Genomic DNA, 23,650 nt, shown 5'->3' with positions numbered 1-23,650 from the left:
GCTCACGCTTTACTAGATGTGAGAGATCGACCGGGCGGAAGTCCTTTATCTTCAGTCAAAGCTTACATCGTCCTGGACACCAAAACCAATCAATCACAAAAGGCAAATACACAGGAAGCCAATTTTCTTTGTTAAATGACAACTGGCATCAGAGCAGCGGAGCACCTCACACCTCTCACAGTAAATGTTTCTGTTTGCTGCGCAGCCTCAGGCCAGGCAAAGGCTGCCGACTTGTATGTCACACCCTGAGAGCACTTGACCAAGACCCGCCCTATGCATCCACATCCCTCCAGGACCAAGGGGGCTGGAAGGGGTTTACAGCAGTCCAATGGATAGGACAGCAGCAGCCTGGGCTGGTTTGGTTCTTCCCATAGGGGAAATTGGTATTACAAGGCTTTTCCAGCACTGGCACAGGGTAGGGGAGTCGTGTGTGGCTCCAGCCAGGGCGCTGCAGTGAAGCTGCCTGAGGACCACATGGACTCCCAGAGCTACAGCGAGCGAGGGTGGGGAGAGAAGGAGCCATAACAAACCCAGCCAGGGAGAGAACAAACACGAGGAGAGCTGAGCTCAGTTCTGCAGCTTGAAAAGCCTTCTGCAGAGCCTTTGGTAGCCCATGGAAATCGGCTGCCCCAGGTACATCCCTGGTGTGAGCTGACAGCCTGAGTGGCTCCTACTCCCAGAAGTAACCGTACTGCAAAGCCATGGATCTCACTTGTATGCAAAACAAAACCTAACTGTACAGTGCCCAGGTGAATTTCTTCTAGAGGGGCCAGGAGGCTGCACAGTTGCCATTCACACCTCCCATGCCTCCAAAATTTGGGTAGTGAAAAACCCTACGTAGCTAGGAAAAAAAAAAATCACAACTGACAAGGCACTGAATGACAAAGCAATGCTCTCTTCCCTGTCCTCAGGTGAAATTTTAGCTGCCTGCTCCAGCTTAGCATCGCACCTCCGACTGTTCTTCTCCCCAGCCACAAGATCCATATGGTTTTCTAGAAACCACTGGTTCCCACAGCACAGAAATTAAAATAAGGCAGTTGTGGAGCTGAGCGATACAGCCTGGAGAGGATGCCTTCCGTCTTGTCCCTGCTCTGCAGTACTGCCATGACTGAGTCCAAAGAGAAATAAGCAAAAGGCAGATGTCGTTAGCTGAGCACCAAGATGAACACAACCCTTCTCCTGTGCCTGCACTTAACTGAATAATCTGAGTAGTGTCAATATAGAGTTTACCTGCAGTAAATGTAGGAGATGACAGCAAAGTGTTTCCATGAAATTAGCACAAAATGCTTGCTTCTCAACGTGCAGGTTCATGAGCGGACACAGGAGGAGTCTCCATATGAGAAAGTGAATTGTTTCATGTACTGCTTGCTGTGACGAATGCTTTTAAACCCTATATTTAATCCTTGTCTGTTAGCAAGAAAAAAAGCAAGGTTCACAAATAAGGGCTAAACGTTGCCATGACCAGAAGCAGCAGCAACTGAGGAGCAGGGGCAGACTACAGACACACTGCCCTGCTTTGTACGCTCCCAGCTGTGCAAGCAAGCTGAACGCAACCGTTACATCAAAAAAAGTGTCACAAGCCTTCAGATGCTGTGTTGAATTTGGGAGAAAAAAAAACAGTTCCCCCAAAACCCCAACTTAGACTACCCACCCACGCAAGGCTCCCAGGCAGAACACCTGGGATGCTTTGAATAAATCCAAAATGAGCGGACTAAAGGAAAAGCAGGACGTTCTTACAGCCAAGTTTAGCCCAGCAGTGATACGGCATCTTGCCAGGAGCCTTAATCTGTTTCTCTTTTTTAAAAAATTGAAATAGCCTACGGCTACTCTTTATTAACTGCTATACAACTAGATGCAAATACACAAAGAAACAGGAATGCCCATATTATTCCTTTCACGTTAAGTTTTCAGTCTTTAGGAGGTAATTTTCCCCGAAATTTGTGGATTGACCTGTCTTTAATAGCAGAACCGGTGACTGAGCTCTCTGTGAAGAGTTTCTTCTTTCTTCTTTCTAGCCCTTTGAGGTACTGTTTCTTTGTCCTCCTACCTACCTTGAGGCTACAAGATCCCTCCTTACTTGACCGCAGCTTTTTTTCTTTATGCCTGCCAAGGGCAGTTTCATGAAGTACAGGTGGCCAGGACTCCTCTGCTGGCACATCAACTCACTGTGGCTGACGGACTGGGATTATTTTTGGCATGAGGGCTTCTGACTTTCTCTGGCACGGCCTAGTCGTTACGACACACTCTGCTCTCTTACCCATGCTTCCTTTTTAGTACCGATGTGCTTTCCGTGGGACTGCTGCGTCCCAGGCAACAACGCAATGCTGTCTAAGAGAACTAGAAAGAGCAAGCAAAATTATGCCCTATAATCCTCTAGTGCTGTGTTCAGATTTGGGCCCCCCACTACAAGAGGAACATTGGGGTGCTGGACATTGGTGTCCAGAGAAGGGCAGCGAGGCTGGTGAGGGGTCTGGAGAACAAGTCTTGGGAGGAGCGGCTGAGGGAGCTGGGGCTGTTTAGTCTGGAGAAGAGGAGGCTGAGGGGAGACCTTATCGCTTTCTGTAACTGCCTGAAGGGAGGCTGTGGTGAGGCGGGGGTTGGTCTCTTCTCCCAAGTAGCGAGTGACAGGATGAGAGGCAATGGCCTCAAGTTGCATCAGGGGAGGTTTGGGTTGGGTATTAGGAACAATTTCTTCACTGAGAGAGTGCTCAGGCATTGGAACAGGCTGCCCAGGGCGGTGGTGGACTCCCCATCCCTGGGGGTGTTAAAAAAAAAAAAGTGTAGCCGTGGCACTTCGGGACATGGTTTAGCAGGCATGACGCCGTTGGACTGATGGTTGGACTTGATGATCTTAGAGGTCTTTTCCAACCTTACCGATTCTAAGAGCTTTCCTTTATTAATGACACACCTTTACCCGCGTGCACGGCAGTGGAGCAGCTGAAAGAACAGCGGGGCGTTACGCTGTCCCCAGCCCCCGACATTCAAAGTGGTTTTTACAAAGCTCTGCTACGGCCCGCACCGCTTCAGCGCCCTCAAAGCCACCTCAGCAGCGGGACGCTGGGGCGCGGCGGCTCCCCACCCGCCCTCAGCCGAGACAGGCCACGGCCGCCCGCGCACCCGCCCAGGGAGGAACCAGACCCGCGGAAGCAGCCATTTTACTCTGCTGATTCTCCTCCCCGCCGCGCCCGGCCCCAGCGCAGCCACCCCCGCAGGCCCCTCCCCAGCGCGGCGGGGCGGGGCGGGAGGCGGCCCTACGGCGGCCGCTAGGGGTCGTGGGCGGCACACGGCATGCTGGGATTTGTGGTGCCGGGCGGTCCTCCCGGGGCGGGGGGAAGTCGCGCCCGCTCACTGGCGCAGTTTGACCCTTCTGCCGCCCTGTCCCCCTCCGGCTGTTGCCGCGACACCGCCCGCCACAGCACATTCCAGCGTGGGTTCCGCGGCAGGGAGGAGGGGGTCCTTCCTCCGAGCCTGCCTGAGGCACTGCCTGAACAGAAGGGTGGGATTCTTTCCTCGTCCCGGGCTCCAGCCCCACAGAAACACCGCGCCGCCCGTCCTCGCACCCGCGTCTCCGTTCAGCAACGCTTTCTCGCTCGTCGGGTAGGCGGAGACGGCGGAGAAAGAAGGCAGCGCCGATCAGGCAGGGCGGCGGGGCGGCCCGAGAGAAGCCTGGTGAGGGGTCAGGCCGGGGGACCTGCTCCTCCCTCCCTCCCTCCCTCCCCGCCCTGAGATGCCAACCCGGCAGTCGGCGGCGCAGCAGCGTGCGAGCAGCGTACGTGGGGCCGCCGGGCCGGGGGGGGAGCTGGAAGAGGCGGAGGGCTCCGCGCTTCCCGCGGGGGGGGGGTGGGGTGGGGTGGGGTGGGGGGTTCGGCCGTTGAACTCCCCCGCGGGGCCGGGGCGGAGGGTGGGGGGGCGGCGGGGCTGCGGGTCCCGGGGTCGCTGAGTCCCGCTGTCGCGCAGGTTTCCCCCCCCGTGCCCCGCCGCAGGATGGAGTTCGAGCTCCTGGAGAGCGATGTGCTGGAGTCGCTGGAGGACCTGGGGTAGGTGCCGGGGCCGGCGGGGGGAGGGGAGGGCGGGGGTGCCGGTGCGGGCCGGCGGCAGGAGGGCGGCCCCAGTGCGGGCCCCTGGGACGGGGGAGGGGCAGGCGGGGCCGGTGTCGCCCCGGGGGGCCGCGGCCTGGAGCGGTCCCGTCGGGTCGGGCCCGAGAGAAGCACCGAGCCGAAGGGGCAGCGTTTCGGCTGCGCGGCCTTCGCCAGCGTTTGGCCTCTGCCTGCCCGCTGCTCCCCCGGATTGCTGCGGTGCCGTCCGCTCGGTCACCCCGCGGCTGAGGGTGGGGAGGGGAGAAGGAAACCTCTTAAGAGAAGTCGGGGAGAGGAGCACTTTCAGGCTTCGTGCGTAGTAAAAAATAACAGACAGTGAAAAAAATTGTGAGTGACAGTATTTTTTTCCCTTCGCTTTCTTTTTTTGGTATAGTATAGCACAGGAAATTTTTTGTGTAAGCCTGTTAACTCTGTCAGAGTCAGTAAAGGTTATATGAGTGAAAGGGAGAGCAAGGAGAACGTGCCCTACGGTAAGCTTGCATGCTTGCAAACTGCTGAGAGCTCAGACAAGACAGTTACGGTTTCATTGCTGCTGGTTCTATGCAAATGTCTGTATTTACTCACATTGGCCACGTTCCCATAAATCATTTGTGGCTAAAGTCGTTGTGCCCCAACAAAGGTTATATTTCCAGGCTAAGGTGGTGATGATAGTTCCAAAACTTGACAAATAGGCATCTATTTTGGCAGGTATTTCTCCGACTGAAATGTGAAAAGGTCTCTGCCATGATGCACATACCGTGATGGGCTTCTTTTTTTCTGCTGTATGTTTAAAGGGACATTACTGGCTTGAAGGATTTGTAATTTGTGCTCCTTATCGGTGTAATTATAGACAGAAAGTGTTGCCGTTGACTTTTGATGTTCTCAGATAGAGTGAACAATGAAAGCAGATTAAAAAATAAGTCGTATCAACGGAGATTGGTAACAGCAACTAAAAAGAAAATTTGGAGGACGAAAGACCTGGGGCTTCAACAGTATTGGTAACAACTGGGAGAGCTACTGATGTGACTAAATTACTTCTGTTTCCTTGTGTCTGGAAAGACTGGGGTGTTTGAGGTTTTAAGGTTTGGCAGTAGCTCCACTATCCTTCACAATTCAACTTATTTTTTCTAACCAGATCACTGAAGACAGTTCTAATATATTACCTGATTTTTTTTTTTTCTTAATAGCATTGCACATCAAAGAGCTGTTTCTTTTAGGATGTGTGCTCGAGGTGCTCAAATAGTGGCCTTTTGTCTTCTAAGTCAGTTTGTTGAACTATTGAAAAAGCAGAAAAACTGGATGACGTAACGGTACCAGAAGAGGAGCGTAGCTCTAGAACATGTGCCATTGGCAGGAATGGAAGGAAAAAGCTGCCTGCAGTCAGGAATCTGCAAGTTGGATTACTGGCCAAGTAGACGTGTAGCTGAAGTCGTAATTATCAGAGATAACACAGTCAAGATGTCATACTTGTCAAAGAAAAATTCTGGAGAAGGGGCCTCTGACGTGACCAGTGACTGAAGTCCAGATCCTGCCAAAGCAAAAGGCTTGTCATCACTTCACCTCTGCTTTGATCTATAACTGAATGTGTCTGTTCTGAGTCCCAGCTGTTCCTACACGCGTGTAGGTCTGAAACGTCTGTGGGATGGGACTTAGTTCGCTCTGGTTAGCCTGTTGGAATTGTCTGGTCACCTGTGGTACTGTAGTAGGGTTGTAATACGTCAGGCTACAGCTTCCCGCCAGTTGCTGGTAGGTCGACTCTGTGTCACGAATCGAGCTGCTCTGTGCGGTGAAAGTTACTTTTCAGTGTGGCTTCTTCATTTTAGTTGGGTGAAGTAACAGGCTGTTACAGTGAAGAGCAAATCCTTTATGTTTGATGTTAAGCACAAGAGCAAGGTGTGGAGAACAGCATTTTTATTTGCTCTTTGAGAGGTTTTTTTACTTCTGAGGTTTGCCGAGAGATGACTGGACTCACTGGGTTGCTGTGACACAGCAGATGACTTTACCTGGAAGTTTGAAAGAGGGATTTTGGTTGATTATGCCTGCTCTTGGGTGTCTTTCTGTTTTGGGTGTAGTATGCCAGAATAATACTGTGCATTTTCTTCTAAATACTCTGGTGAGCTCTGACTTTGTGCTTCTACCTGGTTAATAAGGCAGTCTTCTCCCTACTCTTCCTCTTCCCCTGACAGAGTATCAGTACACAGAAGTCCTGGTGTTGACTTATTTTGTTTATGCAAATAATTAATTCTATTTATTTTTCTTGTGCCTGTTTTAGGAAGGTAATTTTTCAAAAGAATATTGTTTTGCAGACCACTTTTGTGACATTTGTGTTGAAGGCTTTATTTTGCATGGTAACCCTTTAATACATGGTAGGAAACCACAGAAAGCGCTAGTTCAGCAGTAATTATTCAACACACTTTAAAGCAGTGTTCAAGAACGATACTTTGAAACTGCAGTTGCCCTGGATAGGTGTCTTGCAGGTAACATCTTCCAGAGAAGGAGGCAGAGAAGGTGCTGCTGTATGTGATAACATTCTCTGGGGTGAAACCTTTGATGATGATACTTTGTGACAGTCTCTTTGGCAGTAAGCTAGTGTGCATGGAAATACTGAGATTACTCAGATGTTTTCAATATGCTTTTTCTTACAGTTCAGTGCAGGAATCGTATCAGCTTAGATGTTAAGCATTGCAGATATAATGAGGTTGTAGCTCTCAATATGTGTAAACAGCATAAAATAAATCTATCACAGCACTTCAGTCACAGCAAACGTTAATAAACTGTGCTTTTGTTTCACTTGTCAGTTACAAAGGTCCATTGTTAGATGACGGAGCGCTGGCTCAGGCAGTCTCTCGTGGAGCCAGTTCCCCTGAATTCACCAAACTCTGTGCTTGGTTGGTATCTGAGTTACGGCTATTCTGTAAACTAGAGGAAAATGTGCAGGCAACTAACAGTAAGTAGCCATAACTCTAGCACAAAGTGCCCTTTAAGTGTGTTCTTGCATGCCATAAAGATTTGGGCTGACAACTGCTACATCTGTTGTGCCAGGGAGTATTGTGTGCATGCTGTCAGATTTTGGATATTTTCCACCTCAAGCTTGCCTAATGAACAGCCTGTATAGGTTGAAATAGTAGTGAGGATCAAACAGTCTTTCTTCTGAAATTAGCTTTTTCTTTTAATTGTTCAACCATAGAGTTTTTTCAAAGTTCTTGGATGGATTTGAGGCAACATTAGTGGTATTTTTAATTAGATCATGATCATTAGATGACTTTTATTTCAACACTTCTGTTTGTAAATTTGGTGTAAGAATTACTTACTGTTCAAGGAAACATTCTCATGACTACAGTAACCATATTTTTTTTTTATTGTTGGTTACCTTAACTCTGTGCTTGCTCTGTATTTTTCCCTCTTTTTGAAACACTCTCTTGGAAGGAGCCTGAAAATGTTTGCTTGTTTATCATTTTGGTGGAGGAAGTAAACCTTAGTTTTCAAAAACTGTTATTTTCAGTCAACTAGTCATGACATTCTACAGATTAAATTGTTAAATTGGCATGATAACCTGTACTTCCAGAATATCTAGTGCGTTAACTCCTAATGCCTTTGAGCTTAACTTTCAGCCTACCCAGTGGCCGAAGATTGCTGCCTTTCACCTCAGCATATGTTCTTTTCCTTCTTCTCTGTTTTTGACATGTCCATCCTTTCTTCTTTGAGTGTATTGGACTCCCTTTCTCTGTAACAGCACAGCATCTCACCTCTGCTGGTAGTATACAGTTCCTGCTATACGTTTTCTGTAAAAAAACAATCCAGCAGTATTTTAACACCTATTTCAAATTCTCTAAACACAGGGATAGAAACATTTTATCTGTAGTACCATCAAGCCCTACCTTCATTTTGTGTGACTTGAGTTCATAAATAACAGACCTTTTGGGTTGAAGTATCTTTTCAAAAGAAGAAAAACTGTTGCCTCTCATTTATCACTATTTTCTGCATAACTTGGCTTAACAAATGCAGATTAGTTTCACTGATTTCTGACACAAATATCAATCTAAGCTTTGGCCTACATGACAATTATATTTTAGAGGATGTTCGTACAAAATAAGATCAATTGACAAATGTGAGCTTGGAGGGAGAGGTAGTAAAAACATGAGAGCTCATAAACTTTGTTATTCATGACTTTGTCAGAACTGTCTGATACATTTGTAGTGGGAACAGTGAGTTGATACTTAAAATACCCCTGTAAAAATTGTGATGTTTTTAATGTCACTTTTCATTGTAGAAGTTGCCAGTGGCTGTGTGTTGTAGCTGGGAGAAGTTGTCAGTGAAACGTAATTTTATAGTAATGAGGATTATCATGGCTCCAAATAGGTTGTGCTGTGTCTTTGAGAAACTCAGAGAACGCTTTTGGCTTCCATTAAAAGCATTTTTTAATGTTAAATAGCAACTGGAGCAAAACATTATTTATTTTTAAAAAAAATAGCTAATTCGTTGTAATCATAGCTGTATGTATATAATCTGTAAACAAGTTATTATTCTTTTCCTTCTAAGGTCCAAACGAAGCAGAAGAGTTTCAACTCGAAATGAGTGGATTGCTGGCTGAAATGAACTGTCCGTATGCATCATTAACATCAGGAGACGTGACAAAACGCCTTCATAATCAAAAGAACTGTCTCTTGCTGCTTAGTAAGTTGAAAGGGTGCTTGCAAGTTAATACTTTTTTGGGCAAGAATCAGTATTGTTTCTTACACTTAATGAGATACTGTTTCATTTATCACAATGTATAAAAACAGTTACCTAAAATTATGAATTATTTTTCCCTGTGATTTATGATACCAGGATATTATCCTTTTGGGTCTCGTAAACTTACCAGTCACTCTGTAGCCAGTGTATGATGGAAAATGTTCTGAGTATTAACCTTTTTCACATTCACTAGCAAAAAGCCTGTCCTGTTACTTCTTGAAAGGTACTCCGAAGAGGGAATGATTTGAAGACTTCTGCTAGGCTTAGCCACTGAATTCTGTTTAGAACGGTTGTAAAAAGAACCACTAACATCAGATGCATCATCATTCTGGAGGCCCCACCATGACGATTTGCGAGATGCAACAAGACTTGCATTTTCTTACACTCCGACAACAGTTGGAATTGTGAAAAAGAAAAAATGCTTTATCCCAACTCTCAGTTCTTTTGAACATCTCCCTTAGTAAATAGCTTCAATGTTGCTTTCTGCTGATTGAAAAGAAATTAGCGGTAGCAGTGGGACGTCTTCCCTTTACTTTTCCACCCAGCAGGTCTCAATATCTACTGTGGTTTTATTCCTGCTTAGGAAATGTTAAGAGGAGAAGAAACTAATTAAATTTGCAAAAAGTGTGTGATGTTGATTCACATTTAAAAAAACCACAAACCTTTTACAAGTGTCAGAGTTAGAAATTGTAACACTAATTTTAATCTGATCTTAAATTCAACATAATGAGTATTTTATTTGCTTCCTCAGTTGCTGCTGATTCTTTAACTTTTCAAAAAAGGAATTCAGTTCTGCCCTCAGCTGAGATGTAAGGAATAAATTGCAGAGTAGGTTCCTGTATTTTGACAGTAAGAGAAAGACGAGTAGTAAGACTTAATCTGAATTTTACTAGTGTGTTCAAAAATGTCAGACGGAGTGAGGTAATTATTGCGTTTGAAGTATTTTGTAGCTCAAACAACCTGCCCTTCAGCTGATTCTCTGTAAGCCAAACCATTTAATAAATTTGGCTTGTCTGTGAGACACAGTTTATTCCAGAGGTCCTCTGTGATGTACTTTTGGTAATATAAGGCCATGTTCAGAAGCTGAACTCTGGTATCCCGTCTGGCAGGAATACTATGTTTACTGTCAAATGTGGAATTGAAATAGATTCCAAACTCCTTTTTTGTGTGCCATGATAGTTGTGTAGCTTTCTTTACCTACATTAAGCTAAGTTAGTAGGTATCCTGTTGTATGTGAGCCATGAAACCAGATTTTTTCAGGAAAAACAGAATAACCCTCTTTAATGGAATGCCAGGGTATTTTACATTTTAATGAAATGCAGCACAGTTAATGTCAATTGGAAGATGTAGCAGTGTTGCTGGGACAGGCAAGCACCAAATAAGTGTAAGTAGTTAGGATTGTCTTCGTGTGCAGCATCGCTAGAATACAATATTAAGTACTGGCATCTGCAGAAATGAAAAGTACAAGAGTTTCAGGGTAGTTCAGAAAAGGTCTGCAAAAAGGAATCACTATCTGGAGAACGTTTGTGCCTTACAGTGATAGACTTAAAAATTTCAGTCTTTGTCAGAGGAGATTGAAGGTAGCTTGAATCTGATCTCTGGATTCTTGAAACAAAATTCTGCTGCTAGTTTCGTTTTGAGGAGGTCCTAATGAAGTGTGAATAATTGGAACTTGAATATAAGATAAATCTGTATGAAGTACTGTTGAAAGAACTTACAAAGGATTCTTCACTGCTTTAAATATTTGAAGAATTTTATATTTTATAAGGTGTTCTGTGTCTTTAGCAGAAGACATTCTAGTGATACAGAAGAAATTCTAGAGGTCGTTAAAATACTTTGTTCTCTTTTTTAACCTTTTGATCTGTCCTCATTTTACAGGTACTAAGCTGCTTTTGTGTAGCCATGGGTTTACGTCCCTGCTCACTTATCTGTCTTGATCAGTGCAGTATCTATTTTTCAATCTCTGTTATAAATAATTGTGTTACTGTTATGGTCACTCAGTATAATTAATGATAAAAATATTGTTAAACCTGTGCATGTTTTTCAATTCAAAGTTGTGACAATTGCAAGCAAAAGCTGTGCTCTAAATTTATATCACTTTAGCTTACACCTAATTCTGAAATTTTGGGTGTAGACCAAGTTCAGAAATTATGTGATATTTTTATTTGTTTGTTTGATAAAGGAGTTACAGTTTGATGGTAGGCTCTTGCAGTTCTGCTGTTGAAGAGCACTGCAGACATTCTAGCTTCTATTTCATCAGTTACTGCCTGCCTTTCTGGAATTATTATAAACCCAAACTCTGAATAGTACTTTTAAAAGGGGTTATTTTTCCACTCTACATCTGGCCTGGAGAAATACAGGACATTCATCCAACACTTCACTTCTCTCTACTCATTTCCTTGCTTGCTTTCTTAGAGCCTCAAGGAGTGCTTGCTTATCTAGCTTGAAGTGCACGTCTCAGTCCCTCATCCTGCTTATTTCCATGTTCTTAGTCTCTTGTCTTTGCTGGGCAAAGCCTGAAGGAAAAGAGCTGTGCTCTGCTGAACTCAATGATTAATACCTGTGGGTATCATAGCAGTTTTTTTCTAGGCTTTAATTGATTGTACTAAACATTTCCCCTGTTTGTTGTATTTCTAGCAGTGGGCTCAGTGATCATCAGAAGTATGAGCCCTGACTCTTTCTAAAACAGTACATTTGCACATTTGTTGGTTGTAAGCACTTGAGTTCTTACTGATTCTAAAAATAATTTAACTTGGCTATATCTGATGCTGAAATCTAATTTTTCTTACCCAGCATACCTCATCTCAGAACTGGAAGCTGCCAGAATGCTGTGTGTGAACGCCCCTCCCAAAAAAGCACAGGAAGGAGGTGGCAGTGAAGTCTTTCAGGAGCTAAAAGGCATATGTATTGCTTTAGGCATGTCCAAGCCTCCAGCCAACATAACGATGTTCCAGTTCTTCAGTGGAATTGAAAAAAAAGTAAGATCCAAAGGAACAAAACTGGAATATTTATGTTGTTACTGTTTTGATGGAAAATAGTTCTGCTGCCAGGGAGAGATTTGCATCTTGTGAAACTCCAGTGTTTCAATTGTGAAGGAAAGCTAACATGGTTTACTGAGTATGCCAAGAGTCAGGATTTTGAAAATGTGTTTAAAGGCTTTTCCACGGCAAGGCACGAGGTCAGGGACTACTGCTGTCATTGCCTTGTGGGGTGCGGTGTTTCTTACTCTGCTCTAGGTTTTGATGTCATCACCTGTTGCAGAAGACATGGAGATGCTGAGCTTAGGGCTCAGGAAGAATGCTAAGGAGAAACGTATTCTAACAAATACACCTAAACAAATTTTTATGGGAACCTACTATGTTAAAAATGTTTAGGTTAAAAGGTGTGGTCACTGAAGTCAAGTTTACACCTTTTCCCTAAGGCTTCATCAGTTCTTCTGGTTCCATTTATTTTTGTTCCTTTACATGCATGTGTTCTCCAGGTTGTTGCGGGTTTTCTTGGAGAAATTTACTTTTGTTTGAGTAATTTTTATAAAGCAGAGAAATGGAGTGGACTGTCCAGTGTACAGACCAAAGGTGGGGGACAGAATGTTTTTAAGTTACACTGAGTAACTTAACTTGCAGGATAGGGGAGAGCAGTAGAAGAGAACCTTTATGAACTTTAAAGAACAGGTATGATTACAAAGCTCCCCAAAATACTTTCAGATAAGTTTTTTTGACTAACCTTTTAGTTGCATGATACTTAAATCCCAGCAACTGAAAATAGTGCTTCATTTCTTTGCAAGAAATCAGTTTGGATTGACCTGTTTAAGAAGAGGAGGATGGTTTTTCAGCAGAAGTCCGAGGTGTAGAATCGAAGCAGTTTGTTTTTTGGTTTTGCTGTTGTCATGGTATTAGTTAGATACATAAGAAATCTGTGCTTCCATTTGCTGTAAAAGCTAGAAAATATTCACAAAAATGAACAATCCTAGCAAGCTCTGCTGCTGAAAGAGACTCTATAAAAAGTACAGAATATAAATTAGATGAAAATGTTTTTAATCTGAGAATACTGTTATGTTTTACTAACAGACTTTTACATCATCTTGCAAGGTTAAATGAATGTTATCTCACTGATTTATATACGTAGGTGGTTATACTTTAAAAAAAACCTGAACGGTCCTTATAGCTTAATGAAATACATCAGCAATTTCTAACCTATGGAATTTTTTAAAAATCATAGATAGCTGCGGTGCTTACAGTCTGAACACTGAAGATGTTGACAGTATTTAAGAAGGAGAAAGTAAAGCTGACTAATAACTGGAAAACAGATTTCACTTTGTAAGTGAAAACACTTCACAAAGTTGAGCAAAATGTGAAAAATAACAGAGTGAAAACTTAACTTTTGACTGTAAGATGATAGTTAAGAGGCCATCTTAAAGTTCTCTTGTTTTTAAACAATTTTGTTTTCTAAAATCAAGCTACCTTCTTCTTCGCACATACATAGTACAGTTTGGAGTAGGATCTTTGTATAATTGACTCTCTCTGTTAATGATCCACCGCATTAAAAAAAGAAACTGCTGATGCTTGAATGAACTGCTGCCTCTGCTATTATGAAAGCACTTGGTTTTAAAATCTTGAAGTTAAATAAATAGGGCTCAGCACCTTTGGAAAACCAGGTCACTGAATGTCTTAAATCAACTGCTGGAATGAACAGCCAAGGAAATTGAAAAAATGTGGTTTACAGCAGTGGAAAAATGAAGTTTCATAACTCCAGCCTGCTTTGATCCAAGTTTTTGTCACTGCTGCTCCATTTCTTCCTCCTGAAATCCTCAGAAATTTTGAGATGGAAAGATAACTGAAGTCATGCCAAATTTTAAAAATGCAAGTTAAATGTATATTTTCATATTGAAGATTTTCTGCTTTTGAATATAAAGAGGGATCCTTCTTTAGGTCATGTTATATTTCACATAGTCTTAATACAACCTTTTTGATATGAGTGTGGGGTTTTTTTCTGGATTAGAGAGACAATGTGTAGAGTAATCCCTCAGTCTTCAATGGGAGCTGTACCTTATGGAATCTTTCTGTTTTAACTATAGATCTACTCTATAGTCCCTTCTCTTAATTTTAAAATACTTATAACCAAGACTACAAGAAATATAAAAACAGTTGCTTTCGAAAAGAAGTGTGGTTGATTCTCTGTCCCAAAGAAAACAAATTGTTATTGGAGATTGCTCTGTCATGCGTATGACTGTCCAAGAGTCCTCTCCTGTAATTTGAATCTTGAAAAGCTAATTTTTTTTAGCCCATGCTTATATTTTTGTATGTTTCCTAACAGCTGAAGGAAACCTTAGCGAAGGTTCCACCTAATCATGTTGGAAAACCATTGCTGAAGAAACAGCTGGGACCAGCTCACTGGGTAAGTAGTTGCAGGTATTGGAGCCTATTTCCCCTTTTCAGGTATATAAAGTATATCTTAATTATGTGTGTAATGTTGCAAAATGGTTTTTCTCATCTCTTTCTGAAGATGAAAAGACAATTTCTTGACGTATTTTACGTATATGTTGGTACAATAAATGTTCAGCAGCTGAAGAAGATCTTAGGTCTGTGAATCTGTATGTCCAGATGCAGGCGAAAGTTTTCCAAAATAATGGAGATTTACAGTGGTGGTGCGGACCTGCATGCTTGTGCAGTGGCTTAAGCCTTCTCTCCTGCCCCTTGCCAGCACTGTCTGTGTGACCTAGCCTTGCTGAGATGGCGTCACATCTCCTCCTGTGGCTTCTTTCCAGCTAACCTGAGGGTTTTCCCAGCGTTTCCTTCTCTCTTTCTGTCCCACTGGAGTAGCCTGCTGCCTTCATAGCATCTTCTCCAAGAAGCAGCTAGGAGAGGCTGTATACCCCGGTGGCAGAGCCAGAATCATTTCCAGCTGGATTTTGTCACCTGCTGTTCTAGAAGAATGGTGCCTGGGTTAGATACTGCCGCTGCGCCAGCACAAAGCTATGGCTTCTGCTGCAAGATGGAGAGTCACTCTCGTGTCTCTTGCTTAAGGTTGAAGCTCATCTCCCTACAGTCTGCTTCCTTCAGTGCTTGTATTGTTGAGGCTGAAAGTGGGCCCCATCACCCCACTTCCACCAGGCTTCAGTCAATACGTAAATGATTTTCTTGATGGTGCGTATCTCAACTGCTGCTCTGACTAGACCACTGTCTGCTGTCAGGTGTGTTTCTAGTGATGGCTTTTCCCTGTAGGGCACTTTGTTGTCTTGTCTGTATGCAGATTGTGCTGTAATCAAAATCCTCTTACGATATTTTACTTACTTTTAGTCCACTATCATTGCTCTCTCTTTGTCCTTAAGCTTACTACTTTTTAAGAAGGCAAGGACCCCCTCGTCCCTAGGACTTACCTATGTCCTTGCATCTCCTTCAGCTTGTTGCATGTAGTAGTTTCTCACCTTACTTCTCTGTCCTGGTGGGTGTTGAGAAATGCCTCAGCAGTGCGTGCAGTTTACATGTCCCTTCTGAAAAAGACAGCTGTGCTGTTGGAAGCAGTAGAAGGCTGAGTGTGAGGTTAACAGAGCCTTTGAAGCCTTCAGGAAAATAGCGTCAGCAGGCATAGCTTGCTGTGAGCTCGTTTGACAAGGTGGATAATCTTGGGCTTAAGCCCTGCTTAATAACTCTGTGTGTTACTCTCTTCCATCCACATAGTTTATTATCTTAAGTAGGATCACTTTATCTGTAATCTATAGATTATGTTTGCAAATTTTTGTTTCAGGAAAAAATTGAAGCAATTAATCAAGCCATAGTCAATGAATACGAAGTCCGAAGAAAACTGTTAGTCAAACGTTTGGATGTTACTGTGCAGTCCTTTGGCTGGTCCGATAGAGCTAAGGTACGAACAACTGGCTGTGACGTCCTGGTTGATGGTAATGCATTATAATAAGTATCTCTGGAAAACTGCTTAATTGTTTCATCTTCTGTGAGTAAGAAATAAGCACAGGAGCTGTTTGGTTTTGGTTTGAGTTTCTGAAGAAATTTATGACGATGTAGATGACTATAAAAACATTTCACTTAAGATTGGTTTATTGGATTTTAAAACAGTATGTAAAATGAGAAGAGAGACTGTGTATAACTATACACCAAAGCATACAGTTAAACAGGCCACTAGAAAATTACAGTAAGCAGAGATTACTGATCCAACCATTTGCATTCAGAGTACCATAATGTGAATCACTAACTGCTGTGTCTGTGGTGGCAGAGAAGCATCTTCTTGTTGACCATCGCTTAACTTACTTTGTGCTGTCCACAGTCATCAGATTTCCTTATTGGTAAGTGTGTCTGCAAGCACAACTCCACAGATGCACATGAGAAAAGCTGCTAAGGCACTACTTGTTCTTACCTCATGGACAGGGTAATATTTTTATGTGCTGCTTTTGTCTTTGAACCATGCAAGTGGCTGTGACGTGACGTCTGTTCTCTCTGAGTATGTAGTACATATTCTGCTTTTAAAAATACTTACGTCATTTCTCTCTTTCCTGTATTTCATAGTGAAAAATGAATGACAAGATTTAAACAATACTACATATAATTTATTTTCTAGGACTAAACCAGATCTGCTTTTAATTATGCTGCTGGCAGTGTTTGAGTTAATAGTGATAAACTGTGACACATGAATCGTCAAGTGGTTTTTTTTTTTGATAAATGCTGTATTCAATAAGCAACTGAGTTGTAATAATAAACTGTGACCTCTCACCTTTTCTGTTTCATCACTTGAGCTGGACTTCTGCTAATGTCCTATCTCTTAAAACTTGTATTCTGTAAATTTTTCAGTAGGTGACTGAAGAACTGTCTGATTGTTTGAGTATTTTGATAGTGACTGAAAATGGGCAAAAGTATGGATCAGGTTAAAAACCAGGGGCTTCTAATTGTGTTATAGCTTTGGCATCCAAATCCATGTTTGTTTGTTTTTTTTCTCCTAGGAGAACTCTCAAATGTTTTTGAGCTTGACTAGCTACATGAAATCTTTTCACAAAAAAACCACAATTTGTATATATATGGATTTATATGTATTGAAATGCAAATCTAAATTTTTTTAGTACCATAACAATTTAAAAATGGAGAATGTGACTATAGTATTCCAGACATGCAATATAGTTTGTTTCAACAGTGCTTTAATACAGGATGGTCATTTTTTAATTTTATTTTAAAATTTTAAAAAGTATCAGAATACAGTAGTATAACTAAATAGTTACTTCTCCAGGTAGTAGAAACACCAGTAAAATCTTTATAGTCTATTATTAGGCGTCTTTTAAGTCCAAAAATTTGAAGTTTCACTTAAAAGACTAATATCATAGCACCAAAATACTGTGCTCAGAGCACAGTCAGACTTGCCAGGGAAAAACATACCGCTGCTCTGGTGAATACTGTTGCTTCTCCTGTCTTTAGCCAGCATCAGGTAAATGATGTGCATGTTTTCCTTCATTTTGAATAAACCCTGTTCCACTTGTAGTATGAAAGTAGAAGCTTTTGCTTCTGAAAACTTACCCCTGAGTCACTTGGAAATACGTACTTTCAGTTCTTCCCAATTCCAGTTTTCTGCCTTTTGATGGAAAATAGGATTTTTAAAATTTGCTCCAAAGTTCTTGCTCTGTCAAGAGATTTGTTGGAAAACCTGGTTTGCCTGTCCCCATTGCTGTCATCTGGGGTCCAGACAAAAATCAGCCCTTTCATTTGTGTGCAGATTGCAATCTGGTTTATCTTAACTGCATCACACATTATACTCTGGTGATAACTGAAGATAGATGTAACTCATGTAGTAACTCATGGCTGGTAGCACAGATTTCTGTTGTGTCTGTCAGCTGGAAAACTGCTGTCATACTTTTGAGGCATTCAAAACGCCTGTATGGTTAAATGCCAAAAGGCAGTAGAGGAAGAGAGACTGCATACAAGGCAAAGCTGACATCTAGGATCTCATTTCTAGCTCGGGCACTACGTGTGTGAGACAAAGGACTGACTTAGAACAAGCACTTGAGAGCTTTAGTTCTGCAAGTACCTCTTGATGGCTTGGGCTTGTGGAGAAGCTGACTGGAATGAAGAGCTTGAAGGACTTAACACAGCCTTTTTCTGCTGATCCAGTGTTGGAGATGCGGTGATGCCAGCCTAACTGGAATGGGTGTGAGTCAGGGTGCAGGCACAGGAGGAGGTCTGGAAGCTGGACACAGACGTGTGTCGCTTTCAGTGTTGTTTAGCAGTAATTCACATAACTATATGGCACACTTCTGTGTTTGACTGCCTAGAAGCAATATGGTTTCCATGTATAAATTGTTAAAATTGTCAGAAGATCTGTGTCTTGTCAGTTCAGTCAGAATAGTGTTTTCTTTATTACTGAAGAAATTAATTTGTGAAATGCTAGCTTTGTTGCAGTGATTCTTTGTTACAAGGTGGTTCTCATTGTTTTTATATTAATATTTGTTCTATTTGCAGTGGTGTCTTGGTCTTCAGTGTTGATTAGATTCTTTTGGTGAGGTGTCCCATTGCTTTCCTATTACTTTAGCTGACTGGGTTCTGTTTTTCTTGTCTCCAACAGAGTCAGACAGAAAAACTGGCTAAAGTCTACCAGCCAAAACGTGCCCTCTTATCTACTAAGTGCACTATTTCAGTTGCAAATCTCTTGGCAGCTCGGCAGGATCTATCAAAGATAATGAGAACAAGCAGTGGGTCCATCAGAGAGAAGACTGCGTGTGCCATTAATAAGGTACCTTTAGTGACAAATGGCTTGTTCCTTGTGAATATTTAAGTAATTTGAATGTAGTAATAAATCCTACTTTTTTAGGGTTGTGAGTGGAGTTTGGAAATAGAGAATAAACCCCTTGGTGTTTATGTACTCCAGATTATGCATCAGTGCATTATGGGATCTGCAATTTCACCTGTTTAGGTTTGGAGTGCTGCTTCTTAGGGGCAGTAGAAAATTGCTGAAATATTTTTGACTACTTTCCATGCGAGTAGGCCGGCTCTGTCATATCAGAATTACTGATGTCGTTACACTGCTGCTACCTAATTCTGTCACCGTGTCTAAAATAACACCTACATAGTAACCTATTTCTGGTCTATGTGGATAGAACGTGTTAACATCACAAAGCAAGGATCTCGCAGGTTAGATTAGTCAAGTGTGTAGTTTAGCAGTGACATAGTAGGAATAAGATTTAGACTAAGCTATGTCCCTTGTTTCAAAAATTAAGATTTTACAGGATGAATAGGCTCCCAAACGTACATGTGCTGAATGTGAAGCTCAGTGGCTATGTACAGTAGTGTACTTGATACGTTAAAATTGGTGGGTGTACATGCATGCTCTTCTCCATTTTGGGTACCAGTTGTATTTCAGGTAATATTTTAAATCATTTAGGATGGAATGGTAGTGTGGTGATTTGACCACCCCCTTCCACACCAAACAATTTTTATACCTTTTTAGCGTAGTTGGAGTGTGGAATGTGAAAGAAATTAAGTCGGAAGATAGTTGTGACTATCGTGACACCATATGTGTGTTTTACTAGGAATGCAGTACCGCCCTGGTGCTGATCCATATCCTGTTAACTTATCTTCATTATCAATATTAAATGTTTTCCAAGACAGTAACATAAAGTAACAAAGTAACATGCTTTATATAAGCTTTTCTATTATATCACTTTAAAACTTGAAGCAATCCAATTGTCCTGTCCCATTTTAAGTCTTGCTAATTTCTTAACGTCAGAGCATCCTTGGACAGCTAAAGGCCTTCTAGAGTCTTACTCAACTCTGGTCAGCACTGTCTGACACCTGGTCCGTGGTGTGTAAGCTTGTTTGTGTGTGCCCTTATTGAAAAATAAAATCTTGCACTTGGTTTACCAAAGATATCATCTTAGCCAATGGCTTCTACAGCAATTCAGAGCACTGTTTAGGGGAGAGTCTGTTCCACTGTACTTGTGGTTGTCTGAGATTAGCAATCTGTGCTTGTGAGCAGTTCAGTGAAAGACTGTATTGGTGCTGCCTGCACCAGTGTGCCTGCTGTTTGAACAAAAGACCCTGGTCTCCAGACTTGTCATGTTTGTAGTGCTTAGAGTACTAGATAATCCCTGTTTAATTTTTATTAGTTGGAGACAAAGGTCTGTCACATTCAAACAGACAAAAGTTTACCTTGATGAAGTCCTCTGGATGTAAGAACCCTTGAGCAGCTGCTGTTTGTGGTGTGTATCAGTGAGTGTGGCTCGTCTGTGAGGTGTTACAGCTCCTATGGCAGTTCTCACTTTCCCTTTGCAGGTGCTAATGGGCAGAGTGCCTGACAGAGGAGGAAGACCCAATGAAATTGAACCACCACCTCCTGAGATGCCACCGTGGCAGAAAAGACCAGAGGCTGGTCAGCAACAGGGTGGTGGCAGAGGAGGAAGAGGTGGCTATGAATCCTCATATGGAGGGCGAGGTGGTTATGACCATGGGGGTCACGACCGAGGAGGAAGAGGAGGCTATGACTCATCATATGGAGGGCGAGGAGGTCATGAACAAGGAAGCCATGATCGAGGGGGACGAGGAGGCCGTGGTGGTTATGATCATGCCGGCAGAGGAGGCGGAAGAGGAAACAAGCTTCAAGGAGGCTGGACAGATGGTGGAGGTGGTGGCTACCAGGATGGCAGCTACAGGGAGAGCAACTACAGAGATGCAGGTTTTCAAGCAGGTGGCTACCACGGTGGTGGCGGCGGTGGCGGTGGCTACCAAGGAGGAGGCTATGGTGGCTACCAGTCGTCTTCATATTCAGGAAGTGGCTACCAAGGGGGTGGTGGTGGCGGCTACCAGCAAGACAACAGATATCAAGATGGTGGGTCCCACAGTGACCGAGGGGGTGGGCGTGGAGGAGGGAGGGGTGGCCGTGGTGGTCGTGGTGGCCGTGGAGGTCAAGGAGGAGGCTGGGGGGGCAGAGGTGGTCAGAACTTTAATCAAGGGGGGCAGTTTGAGCAGCACTTCCAGCATGGAGGTTATCAGTACAATCAGTCTGGCTTTGGACAAGGAAGACACTTCACAAGCTGAGGCAGCTAAAAACTTCTGCTTCAGCAGAGCTCACATAGTAGAAACCTGGCTTCAGAGGCCTGGCTTCATCGCTGCTTGAATTAGTACAGGTCTGTACGGGGCAGGTAGAATCTCTTTGAGTGGAACGTTTTGTGTTGAGCAAAGTACACCTTTCTGTAGACTTCTCCCTGTACCCCTCCAGCCTGTCTGGATTAAACACATCATCATTACCCACTGCATCCTAAACATCAACTAACAGGCACACTTTTTAGGTGTTGGACTGGTTTGCTCTGCTCAAAACACTTCTGTTCTGAAACTACCTGCTGTGTTTGCCCTCTGCTTTGATACAGACAAATATCGACACCTGTCTGGTCAAATTTGTCTGTTACAATACACCACAGAACTTTGGCATTTTTCCCCCTACTGATTGTTCAGTTACATGTTCTAAAACCAGTTCTGAGTATCGCCCTTTGGCTTGCTGGCGTCTCGTTTCAGCCACACAGACGTTGCACACACGTGTGCGCGCGCACAGTGAGCTCCCTCTGACGAGCAGGGTGGTTGTCTATTATGTGAGCTCTGCCATGGATGCCATGTCCGGTAGCCTTATCTCCCGCCAAACGAAGTTTTCCTATCTGTTCCACTCTGAAGACTGACCGCCGCCAAAATCTGCCAAGATCATTTAAAACTAAGCTAAATTGTGAACCGATCGTGTTTGTAGGCCTGTAGCTAGGTGTAGCAATTCAAACTGACCTGCATCCATCCAAAACAAGTTGCTCCTCCCCCAAACCTAATTTTTACTTGAAATCAGCTAGAAGAAAATGACAAAGTGAAATTTATTTTATTAGCAAGTTAATACCACTGGCTCAGCAAATCGAGGGCAATTTGTTTTGGGGGTTGTCTTTTTAAAGAAATGCACTACGGCCTGGGAAGATTAGTTCCTGCCTGGAGGAAGCCCTTTTATTATTGCTGCAGAAAACAAAGCCTGGCTGAGTTTGATGTTCTAATGTTTTTTTGTTTTGTTTTCCTTTACTGAAAGCCACATAATGCTTCTTGCTGGGTTTTTTGTGTACATAAACATTGTCAAGCTGTGAAAGAAAATGGCTGAAGGTGTGCTGTTGTATAAAAGGTGAGCAATAAAAGTATCTGTATGTTTCCTTTGCTTTAGTTTCTTTTCCTTCTTGGTAGTAAAAAGCAGTTGCTGGGAATTCGTGGGGATTTCTGTCTACTTCATCTATTTCACATTTTAATCTGTCATACCTGTTCTAGTCATCCCAGCTGGATGGTGCATTCTGCCCCCAAGAAGCTGTCATAACAGGAGCAGACAGGAGGAATTGATCTTCAGTCGCTCTGAATTTTGTTTGTTCCTCCCTCCGAACTGGTGTAGCAGCACGTAGTACTCTCTCTTGGGGGTTGCTGTGTGAATCACAGAATGGTAGGGGTTGGAAGGGACCTCTGTGGGTCATCTAGTCCAACCCCCCTGCTGAAGCAGGGTCACCTACAGCAGGCTGCACAGGACCTTGTCCAGGCGGGTCTTGAATATCTCTAGAGAAGGAGACTCCACAACCTCCCTGGGCAGCCTGTTCCAGTGCTCCGTCACCCTCAGAGGGAAGAAGTTCTTCCTCGTGTTCAGACGGAACTTCCTCCGCTTCAGTTTGTGCCCATTGCCCCTTGTCCTGTTGCTGGGCGCCACTGAAAAGAGTCTGGTCCCATAAATTATTCTCAAGCTGTGTGAGCACCTGTCTCCCAGCTCGTGCTCCTGCGCACCATGTGAACGTGTTACGCTGCTTCTGGGAACTCTCCTGATGCTCTCCAGCCTGGTGGAAAATGCGGGTTCCTGCTGCGGCGCTTGGGTCGCTGCAGGGGAGGTTGTGCTGATGCAAGAGTCTCTGGCGACCTGAAGAGCCCTTGGGGCTGAATCCGGGTTGAAGCAGGCAGGAGGGACCCCTTGGATTACAGAAATAACACGAGCATTTGGGAGAATCTGAGTCACGCTGGTGTTGCTGTAATTCAAGCTGATCATGTAAATAAGATTTCCCTGTATTTCATCCCATGATCAACCTGAAAATCTCCTGTTTAATTTGTTGTGGCCAGTAGGTGCTGCTAGGGATTCACAGGCTGGGAGCGAAGCTCTCTGGGAAAGGCACTCGGGAAGCTGACTTCATGTCTCTTCTTTTTGTCATGTTTCAAACAAATTTAACAAGGCTGAGGAGGGAAGAGTTTTCCATATTGAATCTGGGTCTCTGAGGGTCACCGATATAGATCTGTCTCGGCATAATACAGTTCAAATTACAAACATCTAAAAGTGGATTTTGCTCCTTCACAAAGGTGTTGATGGTTTCTTACAGCAGGATGCTCCAGAGAAGATCTCTCCCTTGTGGGAGGGTAATACCTTGTCATAAGCATTGGCTACATTCATGCAAAAATTAATTAGTGGGTGTTTTAGGGATTTAAGATTCCTACAGTTGTGTCAGTCCTGGACTGGTAAAGATGGAGAGATTAACAGAGTTCAAGCACCTTTGGCTGGGAGTGTAATATCTTCAAGTTGACAGCTTCTGCTTTTCTTCACATCGCTCCTCACTGTGAAGAGTCTGGTGTTTTCTGTGAGTGCACTGGAGTGCTGCAAACTTCTTCCTAGCAAGAGGGAACCCGGGAGGCTCTTCAAGGAGCCTCTGCTCGTGTTGTGTCAGCACCGTCAGAGACTACTCTCTGTGCTAGAGCTGCCAGCTCCCCTGCAAGGCTGTGGCTGCTGCTGCAGTGGGTAGTCTCACTTTTGCACACTGTGACACGCTGAAATGATGCTGGGGTGGGGTAGGAGCACAGAGCTTCCTCTACTCCCTTATC

The 23,650-nt window shown here is 43.5% G+C and overlaps 1 protein-coding gene across 1 annotated transcript; it reads left to right on the top strand.

Moving 5' to 3' along the window:
* Positions 1–3,323: 3,323 nt before the first annotated feature.
* On the top strand, positions 3,324–21,973 carry FAM98A (family with sequence similarity 98 member A). The gene is made up of 9 exons (XM_075412740.1): positions 3,324–3,769; positions 3,958–4,037; positions 6,875–7,023; positions 8,616–8,750; positions 11,601–11,785; positions 14,121–14,201; positions 15,552–15,668; positions 18,363–18,530; positions 20,069–21,973. Exons 1-9 carry the CDS (start codon positions 3,728–3,730, stop codon positions 20,828–20,830), a joined length of 1,719 nt encoding a protein of 572 aa, XP_075268855.1. The 5' UTR covers positions 3,324–3,727; the 3' UTR covers positions 20,831–21,973.
* The last annotated feature ends 1,677 nt before the right edge of the window (positions 21,974–23,650 follow it).

This window comes from Opisthocomus hoazin, chromosome 2 (assembly GCF_030867145.1).
Source record: "Opisthocomus hoazin isolate bOpiHoa1 chromosome 2, bOpiHoa1.hap1, whole genome shotgun sequence".
NCBI lineage: Eukaryota > Metazoa > Chordata > Aves > Opisthocomiformes > Opisthocomidae > Opisthocomus > Opisthocomus hoazin.
Note: the sequence above shows the minus strand (reverse complement) of the source record. Positions and strands in the feature narration are given on the sequence as shown.